Source organism: Rana temporaria, chromosome 1 (genome assembly GCF_905171775.1).
Source record: "Rana temporaria chromosome 1, aRanTem1.1, whole genome shotgun sequence".
NCBI lineage: Eukaryota > Metazoa > Chordata > Amphibia > Anura > Ranidae > Rana > Rana temporaria.
Window position 1 is genome coordinate 37,654,622 of NC_053489.1, and position 22,781 is coordinate 37,677,402.

At 45.4% G+C, this 22,781-nt stretch overlaps 1 protein-coding gene across 2 annotated transcripts in view; it reads right to left on the reverse strand.

Annotated features, from left to right (window-relative positions):
• The window catches only part of CTIF (cap binding complex dependent translation initiation factor), a 291,102-nt gene that overhangs the window by 123,105 nt on the left and 145,216 nt on the right, over positions 1-22,781 (reverse strand). For both annotated transcript variants that reach the window (XM_040336576.1, XM_040336587.1), the window contains exon 8: positions 19,591-19,667. In XM_040336576.1, the coding sequence (XP_040192510.1) occupies positions 19,591-19,667 (77 nt within the window). The remainder of the gene's footprint in view (positions 1-19,590; positions 19,668-22,781) is intronic.

Below are 22,781 nucleotides of genomic sequence, written 5' to 3' on the forward strand. Positions count from 1 at the left end.
ATCAAGTTGGGGTTTGGGCAAGTATTAAAATGCATTAAGATACATGCATGTTGCACGACAGTCTCAGCTGTCCGGGGCCATCCCTCCTGGACTCTCCTCCCTGGGGGGCTGCTGTATAGCCCCCCCCCCCCAACTCTCGATCCAGCTATGTCAACGAGAGCCTTGCATCTCTGGGGACTCGCACGCCTGATTGGCTTTTGGGAGCAGCATCAGCAGCCATTGGCTCCCACTGCTGTCAATCACAGCCAAGCCGCTGATCCGTGTGTGTATGGACACGCAGAGATGCGTTTCGGGAGCACACCTGCTTGGGTGACCCCACAGCAAGCTGCCCGTTTTGGGAGCACCCGGCAGGGGGGAGGGGCCAGGAGTGCCAGCGGGTAACCCGAGAAGAGGAGGATCTGGGCCACTCTTTGCAAAACCACTGCACAGAGCAGGCAAGTATAACATATTTGTTATTTTTTGTTATTTTTTATTACTTTAATGCCGTTTAAGGGCCCTTTCACACTACCACAATTTCAAAGTCACGTGATTTTGCTGCGATTTTAGGGAGACATGAGGTCTATGACTCTGAACTCGCATTAAAGTCTGACCAAAGTAATGCAGGGACTACTTTGAAGTTGGCACGACTTGAAGTCGTACCAATATGAATGGTTGTCATTGGAAATCATGGGGAACGAGTTGTCATGCGACTTTGCAGTCCCAAATCGTTGGATAAGTCGTACAAGTGTGAAAGGGGCCTTAAGCTTTATTTGGTTGGTTTAAATGGTAGAAGGTGGTACCATACAAGTGAAGTGTGATTACATGAGACCTAGCTTGTTCATAGCAGATTAAAGACCCAACCTGAGTGGATGAAATGCATCACCCAGAAGGAGCAAGTCTTTTGTGCCTGCCTTCCATTGTTTTTAATGGATTATAATAAAGAATTGCATTTTATATTACAGTCGTGCTAATTAACATGTACTCTCAGTATAAGGATAGAATGATCTTGCCAATAATTTTCCAGAGGCATGTGACCTATTAATGGAAATAATGTTGAGGATGTGTAATGAACAGGTAGGGGTAAAAATAGAGATACAGAGGAGAAGACTGGACCCAACGACAATGGCTTCTTAGGTTAACATGCCTTTAACGTGATTTCTCCCAAAAATCTGTACTTGATAAAACCACGCTAGTCATGTCCTGTTGCTGGTCCATGCCAGAACTAATCTGATAATTATAGGTTGCCTTTAAAAAAAACTGAACAGGGAAAAATTAGTCATAGCAAAACTTTGGGACAACTGGGTATATTTAGTCCATCGTGTTCTAACAAAACCCAGAGACGTCCCCTCTCGACACCACTATTTCCCATCACAACAATTAATCTCAGGCACACAACACTATTGTTTAACCACTTCCATACCAGGCACTTACGCCCCTTCCCGCCGGAGCCAATTTTCAGCTTTCAGCACTTTCGCAATTTGAATGACAATTGTGCGGTCATGCTACACTGTACCCAAATGACATTTTTATCATTTTGTTCCCACAAATAGAGCTTTCTTTTGGTGGTATTTGATCACCTCTGCGGTTTATTTTTTGCGCAACAACTAAAAAAAGACCGAAATTTTTGAAAAAAATTAAGTTATTTTTTTCTGTTCATTTTTTTTGTAAATAAGTAAGTTTTCTTCAATTATGGGCACAGATATGGCGGCACTGATGGGCGGCGCTGGTATGCGGCACTGATGGGCACTCATGGGTACTTATGGGTGGCACAGATGGGCACTGGGCATAGATGGGCACTAAGAGGTGGCACTGATGTACACTGAGGGGTGGCACTGATGGCATAGTGCTCCCGCCACTGATGGCCATAGGCTCCCGCTGCTGTCAACCAAATTAATGACGCGGAGCGCCAGGGCCGAGCTATAGCCGCCGGCTGTATCACGGGAGCGCGCCCACAAGAACTAACCCCCAGGGGAGAGAGAGATAGCGCCCATGAAGGGGGTTAGTTCTTGCGGGGAGGAGCCGAGACAGCCACCGAGGGACCCCAGAAGACCAGGACTGTGCAAATCGAGCTGCACAGTGGAGGCAAGTATAACAAGTTTGTTATTTATTTTTTTTAAACGAGAACCTTTAGCGTCCCTTTAAGAGCGCAAGTTTGGAGTTCAGCTTGTTGGCAGGAGGACATCATCCCCTACACTATGGAAGTTGGGGGAAAGATGAGTATATTTAACTTTTTCCACCTACATGTGTTTTGCCTACTTTTTATTTGATGTTTCAGTAAGGGAGAAAGGGACTACATTTAAATAGGAGGACCTTGCATGGACAGATGGCCATATGAATGCCAGTGATACAGTTGAGGATATTTTGGTAATGTCTATATTGGTTGCGATTGTGTCAGGGATTCAAGCCTGTCATTACGTGTGGATTTACACTCACTGGGTTGTTTTATAAAGAGATGACTGCCATTCATTTTAGGCTGAATAGTTAACATAATAATATTAATAACATTGCTGCTACCAGCCATCTAAAACATGAATAGTGCCACCTCAACTTACTCCTTTCCAGGTGTCTGTGTTGTGCTAAATCTGCAATGTCCTCCCTCATCTCCTGAATGGCCTGGTATCGGAATGGGCTAAAGAAGCGTGTTCTATGATGGTGAAATCGCTGTCATTCTACTGCAGTCTCCGTCTTAAGCCTCGTACACACCATCTGATTTTCCGGAGACAAAGCCTCTGGGCTTTTGTCCGAAGGGCGCTGGCCAAAAACGTATCTTGCATACAAACGGCACACAATTGTCGGCCAACAAATACAAACGTAGTTGCGTACTACGTAGTTTTTCAGCTCTTTAGGGCCACCCTTTGGACACCTTCTGCTTCTGATGACGCCCAGTTGGAGGGGCGAAAGGCATCAAACCAAGGAGAATCTGTGAAGGCTGTTTGTATGACAAGGCGGCAATTTTGCATGATTTTAAAGATTTTGATGCAAGTGTAATAATCTTTGAACCTTTTAAATAAACCTTGCAGTATTACCCTGTATACCTTTTTTTTCCTTCATTGCTTAACTTTGTTACAACAGATGCAAAATGCAGCCTTACCTGTGCCACCTCCACCTCGCACAGACCGACATTGCTGTATGCTTCCATTCTGTCTGTCACTTTGATCTCAGATAGAAGACAGAGCAGCCCGAGCGGCCATACTCCCATTCAGCCACTCGGACTGCTCTGTCTTCGGTCTGTGGCTGAGTGACAGGCCCATCGGGAAATCGCTCAGCGCTTGTGGGAGACGGCTGCTCCACCGCTGGCCTGGTACTGTAACATGGTGGCGACAGAGGGGGGGGGGGGGGGGGTTTGGTGCCTGGTCAGTATTCGCTCCATAAAACGCAGATACATTTCCCCCCTATTTTGGGGGGGGGGCTTAAGGAGCGAAAAATACGGAACTTTCATGGGATGCCTCCAGGCAGCTTGGGGCGGGTAGAGACATCAGCCTCCTGCACACAGTAGTGGTGCCAGCGCTCATTTGAACAGGCAAGGCCTCCATGCTTGGAATAATTAATCATATGCACATGAAATAGATGCATTTCCTTTTTCGAATGATTGAATAACTTTAGTTAACAAAAGTTGTGTGAAATTTCTCAACTCCTTTCCCAAATCACAACATCTCTAAATATATAACGGATCACCATTTGCGACACACCTAGGATTTTCCCCCCCCCCCCCTCTTCATTTTTCAAAACACAAATAAAGCAAAGAATAAACTCTGCACAATATCTGTATGCCTGGAACAAAGCGGAGCCATTATTTTATCATATCCAGGAACGAGCGGCTACCAACTCTACGCCAGACAATAGATTGCACTGCAGGCAGACTGTCTGATCCATTTTCCCACGTTTGTATTCTTCTCAATGACTCTTTATGGTCGGGATGTGTCTGGAGTCCCGATTTCCTCCATACAGAGATCCCACTTCCTTCCAAGTTTTGGGGTAATATAGAAACACGCCCGCTTTGCACTATAGACGGGAGCTGAATGTGGGAAAAACACGCATTTGTGAATAAACAGACAGCTATTTGTAGCAGCGGGCTAGTCCGGTAGTTTCCTCCTCACCTTCAGCTGAAGAAAGGCTTTCTCCGATCGGCTACGTGCGTTCATCCACGCTGGTAGAGGGGTCGGCGCCACAAACAGGTTGTGAATTTTCAAATAATGTAACCGGAGAACTATTAAAAGATAAAATTGAAGCCGGTTTATGAGAAAGTGCTACGGCGCCATTTATCGGAAATGTTTCTTAGAGGAAGACTCCACTGAGCGAGATTTGTGTCTCAACTGGCCACATAATGCATCAATAAAAATCACTAGATTTACGTGGCCCCATACATGTAACAGTCAGGCACATATGGGACCTGCGCATGAATACGATTCCTTCTATTCCTAAATAAATACACTATATTGTCAAAAGTATTGGGACACCTGCCTTTACACACACACATGAACTTTAATGGCATCCCAGTCTTAGTCCGCAGGGTTCAATAATAAGTTGGCCCCGCCCTTTGCAGCTTTATCTTAGTGAGTGCGTGAGTGAATAACTTGTATAGCGCTACAAATGCAAACTAAAATTGCCTCAAGGCGCTTTTTCCATCCAGTGTCATCCTTAGACCCCTTTCACATTGAGGCGTTTTTCATGCGGTACAGCGCTAAAAATCATGCCCGGCAGGCTTCAATGTGAAAGCCCGAAGGCTTTCACACTGAAGCGGTGCGGTAGCAGGACCACTCCAAAAGTCCTGCTAGCCGCATCTTTGGAGCAGTATAGGAGCGGGGTGTCTACCGCTCCTATACCGCACCTTCCCATTGAAATCAATGGGAAACCGCGGTAATACCGCCCGCAATGCGGGCGGTATTAACCCATTTTCGGCCGCTAGCGGGGGTTAAAACCTCACCGCTAGCGCCCGAATAGCGCGTAAATACGACGGTATAGCGGCGCTAAAAATAGCGTGGCTATACCGTCACCGCACCTTCGCTGCCCAATGTGAAAGCAGCCTTATCCTTCAAAAGAGGTGGGTCTTAAGTTTTTTCCTGAAGGCCCGACGGTTTTCTTCCATGCGGATGTTCGTTGGTAGAGCGTTCCATAGCCGTGGTCCTTGGACTGCAAATCTTCGTTCTCCCTTCGATTTGTAGTGGACTTGGGGATGTGGAGGTGGTTTTGGTTAGTTGATCGGAGAGTGCGATTGGGGGTGTAGCGTTTTATTTTCTTGCACAAATATTGAGGAGCCTTTCCTTGTGTGCATTTGTGGGTGAGGCAGAGGGTCTTGAATGTGATCCGATCCTTTAGGCCAGGTTCACACCTATGCGAATTGAGTGCGGCTTAAACCGCATCCAATACGCAGAACATTTCTAAATACATTGTTTTCAATGAGGCTGGTTCACATATGTGCGATGCATTCGCACTGCGCATTGCAGTAAAACCGTGTGTGTCTTTTAGGCATTGCGGTGCGGCTCAGGTGCGAATTCAAGCCCATTATCTTCTATGGGTACGCAGCTGATTCGCAGATGTGTTCAGTTCTCTTCAGGAATTTCTCTCATTCAGCTCAATACACTTCTCCCCCACTCTCCTCTCACCCGGAACTTCTCCCAGGTCTCCAAATTTGCATCTAAAATGTTGCTAATCTGCTGAACACTTCTCTTATCTCTCTGCAGAGATAAGAGCTGAAATTCGCACCACACTAGTGTGATTCCGGCCTTACTGTTAGCCAACGAAGAGGCCTCTGAAGGGGTGATGGATTCTCAGTTTTTTTTTTCCCGTTACCAGCCTGGCTGTCGTGTTCTGGACGACTTGTAGGCGCAAAATCTGGTATTTTGTAGTAGAGGGAGTTTGCGTAGTCGAGTATTGATGATTGTTCCGACTACCTTCTGGGAAGGCTGTCCACAAGGTTTAGTAGTGTTTCTGTCTATGGGAATGTTCGACTATTCTTCCAGAAGTGCATTTGTGAGGTCAGGCACTGATGTTGGATGAGAAGGTCTGGCTCACAGTCTCCGCTCTAATTCATCCCAAAAGTGTACTATTTGGTTGAGGTCAGGACTTGTCACGTTCCTCCACCCCAAACTCACTCGTACATGTCTTTATGGACCTTGCTTTGTGCACTGGTCCAAATCATTTGGTGGAGGGGGGATAATGGCGTGGGGTTGTTTTTCATGGGGTTGGTCTCCGCCCCTCAGTTCCAATGAAGGGAACTCTTAAGGCGTCAGCATACCAAGACATTTTGGACAATTTCATGCTCCCAACTTTATGGTTCCAACAGTGCACAAAGGAAGTCCTGATCTCTACCAGATAGAACACCTTTGGGATGTATTAGAGCGGGATGAAGGTATTCACCCTGCAGCTGCTGTGGAAGCCCATATTGGTGTTTTTGGCAGGACAGGTAAGAATAATAGAAGTTAATGCTCAGTTTCCACTTGTGCGACTTGGGACTGAACAGTCGCATGACAAGTGGTATCCCATGATTTCCAATGAGCACCGTTCATATCTGTGCGATTGAAAGTCGCAGCGACTTCAAAGTAGTCCCTGCACTACTTTGGACCCACACATACGACTTGAGGTCCATAGGCCTCAAGAACACACAGGCATTGCTTCAAGTCGCAGCAAAAAATTGCGTAAAAATCGCGCGACTTTGGGGTTGCAATAGTGGAGACAGAGCCTTAATTTTTCTTCCATTTACTATATCAAGGGCTTAAGACTAGCCAACAAGCCAGAGAATGTGTTTAAATGCCACATTATAGAGTACGACGTTAAAGAAAGAATCCTTTGGAGGTAGGTGTCCCAGTAAAATGCATTTCCGTCCCTGGTAAGTGCCCACAATAGGGTGCTTTTCATGCCATGTGTGTTGTGCAGGCAGTGTACAGAGTGGACCGTCATGCACTCAGCCCCGCATCGCCCTCCGTGCCGCTTCATGGAAAGATTTATAGAAATTATACACTTAAAACCGCTGAAAATGGTCTGTTTTTCATTTCCTCTCCTAAATTATACAGAGCGCTGTGGGACATGTAAGAACTATAAATAAATTGTAATGAGGGGCTCGTCTGCATCGAATATTCTCCACACTGGTCCGAGAATAAAAGGGTTGCATCAGCTCACTCTACTTGTCTGTAGCTGGGCAATCAAACAGAAGCTAGCTTTTTTTTTTTTTCTTCTTTAATATATATGTAATTAGCTGAAATATTTTGATTAGCTCAACCCTTTCCAGCCAACTGTATATCTCCCAGCACAGAGCCCGGCTCTCGTACTAACGACCGGGACCCAGAACTCCCAGTTTTAGCCACCAGATCGCTGTGATAGCGTCTGATTGGTTATAACAGCGATTACTCACTGTGAGCCCGCCCCCTGTGTTTACTTCCTCTTCTGAATGAATAGATACAATGGGGTTGATTTACTAAAACTGGAGAGTGCAAAATCTGGTGTAGATCTGCATAGAAACCAATCAGCTTCCAGGTTTTTTTTTGGTCAAAGCTTAACCACTTAAAGTGGAGGTTCACCTAAAAACACAATTTTTAACATTAGATTGAGGCTCATTTTGTCTAGGGGAATCGAGTGTTTTTTTTTAAATCAAAGCAGTACTTACCGTTTTAGAGAGCGATCTTCTCCGCCGCTTCCGGGTATGGGCTGCGGGACTGGGCATTCCTATTTGATTGACAGTCTTCCGACGGTCGCATACATCCGCGTCACGATTTTCCGAAAGTAGCCGAACGTCAGTGCGCAGGCTCCGTATAGATCCGCACCGACGTTCGGCTTCTTTCGGCTACTCGTGACGCGATGTATGCGACCGTCGGAAGCCTGTCAATCAAATAGGAACGCCCAGTCCCGCAGCCCATACCCGGAAGCGGCGGAGAAGATCTCTCTCTAAAACGGTAAGTACTGCTTCGATTTAAAAAAAAACACCCGATTCCCCTTGACAAAATGAGCCTCAATCTAATGTTAAAAAAAAAATTTTGGGTGAACTCCCGCTTTAAGGACCAAGCCTGTTTTTCAGATTTGCCGTTTACAAGATTATTGCTAGAAAATTACTTAAAACCCCCAAACATTATATATATTTTTTTCCAACACCCTAGGGGATAAAATGGCGGTCATTGCAATACTTTTTGTCACACCGTATTTGCGCAGCGGTCTTACAAGCGCACTTTTTTTGAAAAAAAAACACTTTTTTGTATTAAAAAAATAAGACAACCGTAAAGTTAGCCCAATTTTTTTATATATTGTGAAAGATGATGTAACGGAATGACCCGTGACAACCAGAGACTTTTGAAGGATGGGGGGTACTCCTGTGCCAGCGTCACTAATGACTCTTGGGTCTAGGGTCACCCTGTATGAACAGAAGATCAGTCATTTCCCCTAGTAAGGCCACCCCCCCCCCCTACAGTTAGAACACACCCAGGGAACATACTTGACCCCTTCCCCGCCCCCCCCAGTGTTAACCCCTTCACTGCCAGTGGCATTTTTATAGTAATCCAATGCATTTTTATAGCACTGATCGCTATAAAAATGCCAATGGTCCAAAAATGTGTCAAAAGTGTCCGAAGTGTCCGCCATAAGGTCGCAGTAGCGATAAAAATCGCAGATCGCCGCCATTACTAGTAAGAAAAAAAAAATAAGAAAAATGCCATAAAACTATCCCCTATTTTGTAAACGCTATAACTTTTGCGCAAACAAATCAATAAACGCTTATTGTGATTTTTTTTTTTTTACGAAAAATATGTAGAAGAATACGTATCGGCCTAAACTGAGGAAAAAAATAGTTTTTATATATATTTTTGGGGGGATATTTATTATAGCGAAAAGTAAAAAATATTCTTTTTTTTTTTCAAAATTGTCGCTCTATTTTTGTTTATAGCGCAAAAAATAAAAACCGCAGAGGTGATCAAATACCACCAAAAGAAAGCTCTATTTGACACGAATTCGAACTTGCCAAGTTTGTTTAATTGCTGGGCCTGCCCCTGAGGTTGTGCCTTATAATGTCCGTTCTTGCCACTTGGGCCGCAGTATGCTGCTCCTGCGGGGGTTACTGTCATATTGTTAAACAAATTTTGTTAATGTAACGTATAATCTTGTAAACTTGAAAACTCTTTAATAAACACCATTGAAACCAAAAGAAAGCTCTATTTGTGGGAAAAAAAGGACACCAATTGTGTTTGGGAGCCACGTCGCACGACCGCGCAATTGTCAGTTGAAGCGAGGCAGTGCCGAAATCGCAAAAAGGGGCCCGGTCATTGACCAGCAATATGGTCCGGGGCTTAAGTGGTTAAATAGCTGCTTTTCGGACCAGTGTGACACGAAAGAATAGCAGTATTTTTCCAGTGAAACCCAGGAACACTTTGTCTTTCGCAAAAAAAAAACAAAAACTGAATTTCATGTGACCAGAAACATTCCCAGCAACACCTAAATACTACTTTATTATGCTCTCTATAGTATGCATCTGCAGATGGGAATCGCTGCTGAAGATAATAACAATTATCAATTCAGCACATGCACTGAGCAGACCCATTAGCTTCTATGGCGTCTCCCGTCTGCAGACGGTACAAGCGCTGGACCTGTTTGACTGCCATGTGGTTCTCATAGTGATGCAGAGCAGTGCTGGATGCAGCCGTATAGTCACCTTTGTGAACATTACAGCTACACTGTGCAATCACGGCTTTTTACTGTGGAGGATGATGGGAAGACATTCCTGAAAAATGACAAAATATACCAGACCCTCTTACTGGATGAAAATCTCTTTTCAACTTTTGGAAAAACAAAATGTTTTCTTGCCCTTGGTTTATCCAGAAAGCATTTGACCTTGCTCTATTATTATTATTATTGAAAACTTGTATTGTTTTTAGAAAGGTCACGGACATAATTATTCAATCCTATCCACGTCCTTTTCCCATAATTTACATCAAAATGGATGGGGGTATAACCTCGGCATCAGAGGAAAGCCATAGTCCATTTTTAAAAGATGACTGCAATGGGGGAAAAAAAATAAAAAATTGAACTCAAAAAGGGGTTGTAAACCTTCGTGTTTTTTCACCTTAACCTCTTGACCACTGGGCACTTAAACCCCCTTCCTAACCAGATCAATTTTCAGCTTTCGGTGCTCTCACAATTTGAATGACAATTACTCAGTCATACAACATTGTGCCCATCTGAAATTTTTGTCCTTTTTTCCCCACAAATAGAGCTTTCTTTTGGTGGTATTTGATCACCTCTGGGTTTTTAATTTTTTGCGCTATAAAAGAAAAAACACTCACAATTCTGTAAAAAAAAAAAAAAATCTTGTTTCTGTCATATTAGCGGGTATTGTGGAGTATTGCAAAGTATTGGGGGTTATTGCAGAGTATGGGGGGGTTATTGCAGCGTATGGGGGGGTTATTGCAGCGTATGGGGGGGTTATTGCAGCGTATGGGGGGGTTATTGCAGCATATGGGGGGGTTATTGCAGCATATGGGGGGGTTATTGCAGAGTATGGGGGGGGTTATTGCAGAGTATGGGGGGGTTATTGCAGAGTATGGGGGGGTTATTGCAGAGTATGGGGGGGTTATTGCAGAGTATTGCACAGGGAGGGATGGATGGCTGCATCTGAGACTGCATTTGTCACAGATCCAGCCCACAGCTGCTGCTGCCTCCGCTCTCTCCCCTCTCCTCTCTCACACTGTACCGATTGGTACAGAGAGGAGAGGGAGGAACCGGCGTCATGACATGACGCCGGTTTGTTTACAAGTGATCGCTCCGTCATTTGACGGAGCGATCACGTGGTAAACCGCCGCTATCAGCGACAATTTACCGCGATCTGTGATGCGCCGGGTCTTCTAGACCCGGCGCTCACAAATGATTCCGGGAGCGCGCCCCAGGGGGCGCGCGAGTGAAGGATTCTGGGAGGACGTCCCAGGGACGTCCTCCCAGAATAACTCCACCGCGCTGTAGACGTCTTTTGTCTATAGCGCGGTGGTAAAGAGGTTAATGCATCCTATGCAGTGTCTGGCCCCCCAGCCCCTCGTCCTACTTACCCGAGCCCCGAATTTCCATTGCCGCGATCCCGCATCGCTCTCTCCAGGGCTTCTCGGCTCTTCATTGGATAGATTGGCTCCAGCTGCGGTTAATCAAATCCAAATGATGTGGCCGCCGGGAGGCGGGACCGAGTCATACACTCAGTGGCTATGGACGCCGAGTGTATGACACAGGAGCGCGCCCGCAAGGTAGCCCCCCTCGGGAAAGAGAGCTTCCCAGAGGGGGTTATCTATTGCAGGGAGAAGTCGCGAGAGCCACCATGGGACCCCAGAAGAGGAGGATCGGGGCCACTCTATGCAAAACGAACTGCACAATGGAGGCAAGTATGACATGTTTGTTATTAAACAAACTGAACCTTTATAACTACTTTAAAAAGTAGAATTCTAGCTTACTTCCTAACCAACCTTAAAAACTGTCCCTTCCCCCTCCTCCTGTTTATGCTTACTAACCTGTGTAAGAAAGACCTAATAGATGTGATCCCTCTCCCTCATGTCTGCTAGTGGCGGCTGCAGAGGAGAAGAGAAAATACTCCCAACAACGGCTGGCAAATCATGAATCGGCGGCGTCACCCTTAGGCTTCAATGGTCCATCCAATGGTGGAGCTCCCTCTGCTCCCCTACAGTGGTGCTGGCCAACACTGGGGAGTGGGATCACGTGATTGGACAAGAGCAGCCTGAAATTATATATTTATACATATAATACATACATACATACCGTATTTATGGGCTCATAACATGCACAGGCGTATAACACGCACCATAACTTTAAGAGGGAAGTTTCAGGAAAAAAACTTTCTACAGCCCCCTGCGTATAACACGCAGGCACAGTTTACCCTCTATTTTCAGGGTAAAAAAGTGAGCGTTATACGTATATATATATATATATATATATATATATATATATATATATATATATATATATATACATATATACACACACACACATATATATACATACACACACACACACACACATATATATACATATACATATACACACACACACACACACACACTTTTTTTACACAGGCTAGTAAGCATAGGAGGGAGGGACACTTAAGACTAGTTAGGATGTGAGCAGGAATTCCACTTTAAAGTGATAGCAAATGCCAACCAAAACGATTGTTATTTATACCTACCTATCCTGCATATTCTTTTTAAACACCCATGTACTTACCTTTTATTTAATATCTGATCCAGTCATGTGATCCGGCAGCTTTGGTTCCCCTATGTAAGGGAGAGCTTGACAACAGCTGTTAATTCTGAGAGCCTTGATGTCACCCATAGGCTCTCATTGCTGCTCTGTTGTCAGCGCTCCCACCTCTCCCCTGCAGCAGCCGTTCCCTGACACAACGGAGCCAGAGCTGCTGGCTCAAGTGACCAGACTGGATTTAAAAAAGGTAAATACCCAGATCTTTTTATACAGGGTATTTAGGGAGAGGTAGAAGAAAGGGGAGGGAAAAGTTTTAAGAACAGTTATGTTAGCCTTATTCTTCTTATTAAATATACAAAAAAAACATTTTGTTATAACTGTTCAAAAGGTGCAAAAAATACCCGCTGATCCAATCAGATGTCCAGTGAGCAAATTTCCTGGTCACTGTACCCAAGGACTGATAAGCTGCAAAATATGTTCTGGAGACACCAGCACAATGTCAGACATAGCATGTGATTCGCACCGCGCTGCTGTGCAAATCACATGCAATGTCTGTGCGATGCAAATTCAGCCATACAGATTGTAAAATCGTGCAGGACTCTTTTTGACACCCATGCGATCCGATTCCTGTCCAAATTGACAGTTCGCACTGCAATATGCAAACCGATCTGGGGGTGTCATTAACATTCTATTGACACCCGCAGCGTTTCACATAGGGCAGTGTAAACTGCCGGCGGGTGACATGTGATGCGGGAACCCGTACTGGATTTGCACGAGTTCTCGCATCGCCACAGTGTGAACCGGCCCTTAAGTTCATCTTTATTTTTTTCCCTTCCTTACAACAGTTGAGATTGGCTGCTCATTCCCAAGTACCGCATTATGTGCACCACGGGAGGAGGTTATACGCTTCGCTAAACGCCAAAAGACTGAATTTCCTCAGCCATTGGGGGAGCACACTGAGGGCAAGCATTGGCAGGGTGATGGTGAAGGGGGTCAATTGCTCCCCTGTACTGCAAAGGGCTGTGAATTTCCTCAACACATTGAAGGCGAGTATTGGCAGGTGGCGGTGGTGTAGGAGATCACGTTTCCCAATACCTCAAAAGACTAAGAATTTCCTCAACGGTAGGAGAACACATTGAAGGTGGGTATTGGTGGGTGGTAGATTAAGCGGTCACATGTTCCCCTATACCGCTAAAGGTCTGAATTTCTTCAGCAGCTGGGAGATTACATTGAAGGGGAGTATTGGTAGGTGGTAGTGTAGGGAGTCACATGTTCCCCTATACCTCAAAAGGTCTGTAAATTTCCTTGACAGTAGGTGAACACATTGAAGATATGTATTGGCAGGTGGTGGTGTAGGGAGTTACATGATCCCCTTACCATTTTTTTTTTTTTTTTTTTACCATTTTGGGTCAGTTTCCTTTAATAAAAAAAACCTAACAAAAAAAAGGGGAGGTGTCCATTACTATTTGTCACCATAAGAGAATTGCAAAATTGTACTTGGGCATTAACATTTGTTTTACGCTTTGACATTAAAAGGTTAAAAAGGTGACTCAGCTCAGGTGCCCCCATAGGAAGCTGCTGGCTGTGGGGGCACTTGATAGGAAAGAGGGGCTAGGAGCAGCAAAGAGGGACCCCAGAAGAGAAGGATATGGGCTGTTCTGGGGAAAAGAAACTGACTGCACAAAAGGAGGAAAGTATAACGTTTGTCATTTTTTATTTTAGTTTTTTTAAACAAGACTTTACAATTACTTTAAATGGGGTTAAATAGCTGCTTTTCGAACCAGTGTGACACAAAAGAATAGCAGTGATTTTTCCAGTGAAACCCAGGAACACCGCCTTGTTTTTCACATTAAAAAATTTCATGTAACCAGAAACATTCCCAGCAACAGCGGGTGACATGCAATGCGGGAACCCGTACTGGATTTGCACGGGTTCTCGCATCGCAGCAGTGTGAACCGGCCCTTAAGGTACTGTATTTTTTTTTCTCTCCCTCACAATAGTGTTCAGACCTGGAGATTGGCTTCTCAATCCCAAGTATCGAATTATGTGCACCACGCGAAGAAGTTACATGCTTCTCAATACGACAAAAGACTGAATTTCCTCAGCGGTGGGGGAGCACACCGAGGGCAAGTATTGGCAGGGTGCTCCCCTGTACCCCAAAGGGCTGTGAATTTCCTCAACGGTAGGAGAACCCATTGAAGTTGGGTATTGGTAGGTGGTAGTCTAAGCGGTCACATGTTCCCCTATACCTCTAAAGCAAGGGTGTCAAACACTATTTCATTGTGGGCCGCATTAGCATTATGATTGCCCTTAAAAGGGCTGGTTGTATCTGTAAGAATAGATGTCCAGCGCGTTCCCTCCCCTTACATTAGATGTCAAGAGCCACCCCACCATCAGAAGTTGAGTCCCCCACTCTCCTTTATGTCACAGTGCACCCCCTTACCTTATGCTGTGAAGAAGCTGGATGCATTGCTTGAAAGCAGAAAGTAGGGGGCTGGAGGGGGACCAGAGGAGGGCTGGAGCTCTCCTGCAGCTGCAGAGAGATGTGTGAGGGCCACAAGCAATGAGCTGGAGGGCCGGATTCGGCCCGCTGGCCTTGTGTTTGACACCTGTGCTCTAAAGCAGTGGTCTCCAAACTGCGGCCCAGGGGCCGGATGCGGCCCTTTGCTTGCCTTTATCTGGACCTTGGGGCACTATACCTCCCACTGATACGAGACACCTACAATGAAGCACCATTTCTCCCACTGACACAACTAATAGAGCACTATTCCTCCCTATGATACCAGCAATGTTGCGCTATCCCTCCCCCTAAAAACAGATGTTTACTAGCCATGATGCCAGGAAAATTTCCACACCCGCTGGCCAAAGCCCGGCCCTCCAAGAGACTGAAGGACAATAAACCGGCCCTTAGTTTAGAATGTTTGGAGACCCCTGCTCTAAAGGACTCAGTCGTTGGGGGAGCACATTGGCCCGGATTCAGGTAGATTTGCCCCTTATTTGCGGAGGCGCAGGGCAGCGTTTTTGCCCTGCGCCCCCGCAAATTTACTGCGCTACCCGCGATTCACGGAGCAGTAGCTCCGTAAATTGCGTGTGCGCTGTGTAAACTTGCCCTGCGTAAGGGCGCCTAATGTAAATGATCCCGTAGGGGGCGGGAATCATTTAAATTAGGCGCGCTCCCGCGCCGAGCGTAGAGCGCATGCTCCATCGGGAAACTTTCCCGACGTGCATTGCGGCAAATGACGTCGCAAGGACGTCATTTGCTTCAAAGTGAACGTGAATGGCGTCCAGCGCCATTCACGAATCACTTACGCAAATTACATAAAATTCGAACGTCGCGACGCGGGAACGACGGGTATACTTTAGCATTGGCTGCCCCTGCTATTAGAAGGGGCAGCCTTACGCTAAACACGCCGTACGGAAACAACGTAAATTGCGTACGCAGGGCTCGCGCAACATTGTGATTCGGTGTTAGTATGCAATTTGCATACTATACACTGAGCACAATGGGAGCGCCCCCTAGCGATCATCGCTAGAATGCAGCCTAAGATATGCGTGGCATAAGAGCCTTATGCCACGCAGATTTTAGGCTGCAGTCGGCGTTACGAATGCTCCTGAATCAGGAGCATTCGTAACGCCGGGGCAAGTAAGCAATTGCGCTGTGTAACCTATGGTTACACAGGCGCAATTGCTACTTGAATCCGGGCCATTGAAGGGGAGTATTGGCAGGTGGTAGTGTAGGGAGTCACATGGTCTCCTTTATACCTCAAAAGGACTGCGAATTTCCTTGACAGTAGGTGAACACATTGAAGACAAGTATTGGTAGGTGGTGGTGTAGGGAGTCACATGGTCTCCTTTACCACAAAAGACTGAATTTCCTCTGCGTTAGGGGAGTGGATGGTGAATATCGGTGGGTGTGGGGAGTATTTTTTTTTTTTAGAAAAGAACACGTCCCTTTGCCCTGAATACATAAGTGATGGATTCTTTTGGAGGCCATAAAATTCCAGATCAATCCAAAACAACATTTTGTTAGACTAACTTCAAATTCATTGTAGGTTTTCCTTCCAGACAGCACAGCAGTTATATTGTTAGGATGTGGTCCATGCAGAACTGGGGTTCTGGCATCAGGTCTTACCTGCATGTAGTTCACATGTTCTCCCCAAACTTTACTCCCACAACCCACAGAAAACTGAAAATCCAGGGCAATTATCTGATCACCACAGTCAGGTTGGCCCCTGAAGATTCACTTCTGGCTTGCAGAGTGTGCAGTGGGTCTCGTTTCCTTCCAGAACTCCAGCCACACTCAGAAACCAGCACAATATAAAATGGCGGCAAGGCATGTGGTCTTATAGGGGGTGCTCCTCACGACAGTGAAAATGGAAACGCTTATGTCACAATGATGTGATTGGTCTTCGGTATACTGTAACACTACCTAAAACATTGACCCTATATAAATATGGGAAATAAAAACATTCACGCAGAAGGAAACTTCAACAATTTCTATGTCAATCAGAAGGGGGCTTTAATCCGCGCCAGTCACTGCACAATGCTTCTTTTACCCAATGACTAAAACCAGCCTGAGCACACATGCTGCACCCCCATATACTGTCACCGCTGAACCTGTTTTCTGTCAGCCCCACGCATCTGCTGAAAGAAGGACCTGGGGCCTGTCCAGATCATGTGTGCAACAGAATGGCTCTAAACAAGCTCCTTTAATCATGTGGAGGAATAAAATGAGTTACGAGCACAAGTTTAACATATAAAGGAAGAAAGTTCCTCTTTACGGGACGTGTGCAGATCCTGGGTAATTAGGAGCATGTGTATCGCCTGACACAACCAGGATTGTCCTCACGTTGTGCGCTTGAGGCGTCCACACTGCAGGATGGGAAGTGAGCGCAAGAATGTTCTATCTGCAAGTGACACTTGTCAAAAGAACAACGCCAACTAAGACGTTTTATTTAGGATTCTAAGTAGTATAAAGGAAACCCATTTATGCTTGTTCTGATGTTACCAGCACCCAATGTGTACAGCCGAGCATCACACCTACCCTATATGGCCAAAGATATGTGGACAATCCTCCTAATTAATGGGTTCAAGTGTTTCCAGTGAAGGGTAGTGTTAAAGGGGTTGTAAGGGTTATTTAACCACTTGATCACTGGGCACGTAAACCCCCTTAATAACCAGACCAATTTTCAGCTTTCGGCGCTCTCACAATTTGAATGACAATTACTCAGTCATACAACACTGTACCCAAATGAAATTTTCGTCCTTTTTTTTCACACAAATAGAGCTTTCTTTTGGTGGTATTTAATCACCGTTGGGTTTATTTTTTTGCGCTATAAGAGAAAAAAAAGACTGAAAATTCTGTAAAAAAAATGAATTTTTCTTTGTTTCGGTTTTAAAATTTAGCAAATTTAGTATTTTTTCTTCATTCTTTTGCATAAATGTGAAAGATGAAGTTACGCCGAGTAAATAGATACCCAACATGTCACCCTTCAAAATTGCACACGCTCGTGGAATGGCGCCAAACTTTGCTACTTAAAAATCCCCATAGGCGACGCTGCAGGGTATTGCAGAGTATTGTGGGGTATTGCAGAGTATTGTGGGGTATTGCAGAGTATTGTGGGGTATTGTGTATAGCACAGTATGGGGCAGGGATGGCTGAGCAGGGATGGCTGGCTGGATCTGTGACTGCATGTGTCACAGATCCAGCCCACAGCATTCATGCTGCATCTGCTCTCTCCCCCACCTCTCCTCTCACACTGTACCATTCGGTACAGAGAGGGGAGGGAGGAACCGGCGTCATCACATGACGCCGGTTTGTTTACAAGTGATTGCTCCGTCATTGGATGGAGCGATCACGTGGTAATTTACTGTGATCCGTGTGGTCACGGACATTCCCGTGTGCGCGCCCCAGAGGGTGCGCGGGAGCGCGATTCTGGGAGGACGTCCATGGACATCCTCCCAGAGTTAAGCAACCGCCTTGTAGACGTATATCGTCTATAGGGCGGTTGTTAACTGGTTAAAAAAATAAAATTAACAAACATGTCATACTTACCTCCGCTGTGCAGTTTGTTTTGCAGAGTGGCCCCAAACCTCGTCTTCTGGGGTCCCTCTGGCACGCCATGTCATTGATGTGATTGACAGCGGTGGGAGCCAATGGCTGTGCTGCTATCAATCTCCAATGAAGAGCTGCCTCAAGCTGGGGGAAATCATCGTGCCCACGGAGTTTCGTGGCTCAGGTAAGTAAAACGGGGGTGCTGGGGGGCCCAGAGAGTGCTAGGTGTATAGGATGCATTAAAGAGAAAAACACAAAGCTTTAAAACCCCTTTAAAGAAGAAACATGTGCCCCCAAAAACATCAGGCAGAGGGAAAAGTACTAGTCAGCAATGTTGCCTTTGGTCTCCCTTCAGCTGATCATTTTACCATTACTGACTTGCCATGCCTAGTACAGCTTGTGTCTCGTTGTGAAGGCAGCCGTCTTTGATAGGATGTTTATATATATATACTCGCCAGCACACCAGGAATCATAACGTCCAAAGATTTAATGCATATCTATTATGTCAAAAAGAGCAACGTTTCGAGGCCACGCAGGACCTCTTCGTCAGGCAAAAAGATCGGTATAAGATTGATAGGATGTTGTCTTCCTTTGTGGCTATGGCGGTGATTTTTTTTTTGTAGCCAAGCTATGTGAATGGATAGATTTTAGTTACATGTGTTGTGTTTGGAAGATGGCTCCCCTACTGATAAGCAAATTAACCTGTTGGACTGGTTTAGGACCTGAGCACAGAAAGTGAGGCTACAGGAAATTCAGTAGCAGGACATAGGGGGAGGCGAATAGGACTCTGAACAGGTCATGCACTCAAAGACAGAGTTGATCTAGGCAGAACAGGGAAATGCCTTGTTTACATAGGCATCTTCCCGTTCTGCAGCTCCGTGTCACGATCGCGGGGCCCCCGGCCGAGAGAGTCCACAGAACTTGTGGGCATGCTCACGGAGTATGCAGCGGGCGCTAAGCCACGATTTAAAGGGGATGTACCTGTACGCCCATTTGCGCAGCCGTGCCATCGTACATGGTCATGCGCTGGTCAACAAGCGGTTAAACTACGTAGTGCAAGGGTCTGTCTAATTGGATACAATGGAAAGTTGTTTAGTTTTGACCTCATATTATATGGTTTTTGGTAAATCGAAAGGAAAATTGTACAAGTGGATTGAACATGTATGGCCAGGCTCTCCTTTACCAGTCTGAAAAGACAGCAGAACCCCAATGAAGCCATCACATTTCTCCCCTCCTAGAAGTGTGTTTACATTGTTAGACCGACAGTACAGACTGGCCCACGGTGCTGCCCATCACCCTCCTTGTTTAATATTTGTCTGGGGCTCCGATTTATCTGCAGGTAAAAATCCCTTTAAAATTCATCCAACACAACACAATTCAACCCTTACCGCCTGTCATTTCTTCTCCTCCGGAATAACTTTTTGGTTTGCGCGATCTCGGCTTCGTTCGGCAGTGAGTGATATCCCTGGGGGGGGGGGGACAGAAAAAAAACACGTCAGTTAATCATTTGTGAAACTTTGTTAGCAAACAACATGCCCTACAATGACACCGGCAACGAGAGTCTGTATGTCGCAATGAGAAAAACATGCGAAAGACAAAAAACGTAAAGATTCAATAGAGAAAAACACGGCACTCATGACATGAAGACCTTGCGAGGACATGCAATAAATAGGTTACCAAGGTAACGTTAGTCTGCAGCGACGGCGGCTCACCTTGGCGTTTAAACTTTCCTCTTAGTCCTATGAATGGAATTACAATCTTTGCGGCTGTATTACGCACAATGTGCTTATAGAATTTACAGACAAAAGACCTTCATTATGTATTGGACAATGCCGCATGAGAGCCGCGATCAGAACGGTCGAAGTTAACTTGGTAAAACTTACACAGGAAGGTTTCCGACGCTACAAGCCGTTAGTATTGTCAAGCTATCCCTAAGTGTACTCAATTTATTGATATTAGAAAAGAGAAACTTTGTTATTAAACCGAACTTCCCCATAACAGCTGTAAAAAAAGAGCGGAAAATCCTTTCTGCTGCCTGCACTGGCAAACGCTGCTCACCGCCGGAAAACGCTGCTCACCGCCGGAAAACGCTGCTCACCGCCGGAAAACGCCGCTCACCGCCGGAAAACGCTGCTCACCGCCGGAAAACGCTGCTCACCGCCGGAAAACGCTGCTCACCGCCGGAAAACGCCGCTCACCGCCGGAAAACGCCGCTCACCGCCGGAAAACGCCGCTTAATATATATAGGAGAGGGTAATGATGTCCGAGGTCAGAGGGAGGACCCATTGAGTGCAGCAGGGGACACAAGTGAACTTCAAAGGACGATTTCTTCGTACAGGAACGGTATTTGACAAAGTGGGCAGCAGGAGAGATTTAGGCATTCCATAGACGTTGCAAATTTATTTTCTGCAACCACGGGTTTGCACAATGCCCCCCATCAACGCAGATAACCGACAACGCAATCCCTCCTGCCAAGCCATTGTCCGATTATTGTTAGTGGCTATAACTAGTGATAATCGCAAGTGAATCTGGCAGCCCAGTTGTGTCAAGTGGATCGATCGACTTGGTACATTCAGCCTACCCACACACGGTTAGAATCTCGGCTGGTTCCTGCTAAACCGGCTGAGATTTAAACCATCTATGGCCGGCCTTACTTTTTTTTTTATTTACACAGGGTGGTTTTTTAAAATTGAAAAGATGCAAACAGGCAGGCTTTCTATTGCAGAAAATACATAGGGCTAGATTCAGAAAGAATTTACGCCGGCGTATATATTGATACGCCGCGAAAATTCAAATCTGCGCCGGCGTATCTTCTTTCTGTATTCAGAAAGCAAGATACGCCGAAATTAGGCTAAGATCCGACTGGCGCAAGTCTCTTACGCCGTCGTATCTTAGGGTGCATATTTACGCTGGCCGCTAGGTGGCGCTGCAGTCGAATCCAGTGTAGAATATGCAAATGAGCTGGATACGCCGATTCAGAAACGTACGTGCACCCGGCGGATTTTTTTACGTTGTTTGCGTAAGGCTTTTTCCGGCGTAACGTTACTCCTGCTATATGAGGCATAACCAATGTTAAGTATGGACGTCGTTCCCACATCGAATCTTAAAGCGGAGTTCCGGCCACAATTTCACTTTTTAAATATAAATACCTCTGTAATACACAAGCTTAATGTATTCTAGTAAAGTTAGTCTGTAAACTAAGGTCCGTTTTGTTAGGTTGTTACAGCATTTAGACACTTTATAAAATAGAAATTGACTGGGGCCATCTTAAGTGTGGGCATCATGAAGCCAGACTGTATGACTTCCTGGATTTCAGCCTTTGAGATCTCGCACATGCTCAGTGCTACACAAGCAGTGTCAGATCAGGTTTCAGCACCTGTGCTGTCCAAGTCACATGATTCTTTGAGACTGGGGAGTGCACAGACTCCTGGAAAGTTACACCCACTACATTCCCAGGAGTCTGTGCGGTGCATTAAGCACCTAGGTGCAGGAAGTGGGAAGATTAACTATTCTGCCTAGCAACAACACTTTGAAGGCATCTAAAAAAAAAAAAATAATTCGTAAAGGACTAATGACATTTTTTTAAAACTACTGATGTAATGTTATATTTATGGGTGGAACTCTACTTTAAATTTGTTTACGTCGTTTGCGCAAGTCGTTCGTGAATAGGGCTTTGCGTAAATTACGTTCACGTCGAAAGCAGTGACTATTTGCGACGTGATTAGGAGCATGCGCACTGAGATACGTTCACGGCCGGCACATGTGCCGTTCGCGAGAAACGTCATTTACGTGGGGTCATGTTTTATTTACATAAAACACGCCCACCTCTTGACAATTTGAATTTGGCGCGCTTACGCCGGCAGATTTACGCTACGCTGCCGCAACTTACGGAGCAAGTGCTTTGTGAATACTGCACTTGCCCGTCTAAGTTGCGGAGGCGTAGCGTAAATAGGATACGCTACGCCCGCACAAACTTGCGTCCCCCTACATGAATCTAGCCCATAGTCTGGGGAACTTAAAGGGGTTGTAAAGGTTTGTTTTTTATTTTCTAAATCGGTTCCTTTAAGCTAGTGCATTGTTGGGTCACTTACCTTTTCCTTCAATTTCCCTTCTAAATGTTTTTTTTTTCCTTTGTCTGAATTTCTCACTTCCTGTTCCTCCTCAGTAAGCTTTCCACCATCATCTGAGCAGTGGAAAGTCAGTCAGAACAGCTTACTGAGGAGAAACAGGAAGTGAGAAATTCAGACAAAGAAAACAAAGAAAAAAAACATTTAGAAGGAAAATTGAAGGAAAAGGTAAGTGAACCAACAATGCACTAGCTTAAAGGAACCCATTTAGAAAATAAAAAACAAACCTTTACAACTCATTTAGTCATTTTTTCATCTTTCCATCTATTAAATCTTCTGCCCTGTCATTTTAACTTTGGATAGCAAAAAAAATTTTTTGCCAGTAAATCCCTTATAGAGCCCACTTCCTGTTTCTTGTCGGATTATTAGCCTAGGCTTATGACATCATGCACATCTCCCTCACTCTCGTGAGTGTTTATCAGGAAGGGAGGGGGGATGAGTCATAGGAGAGC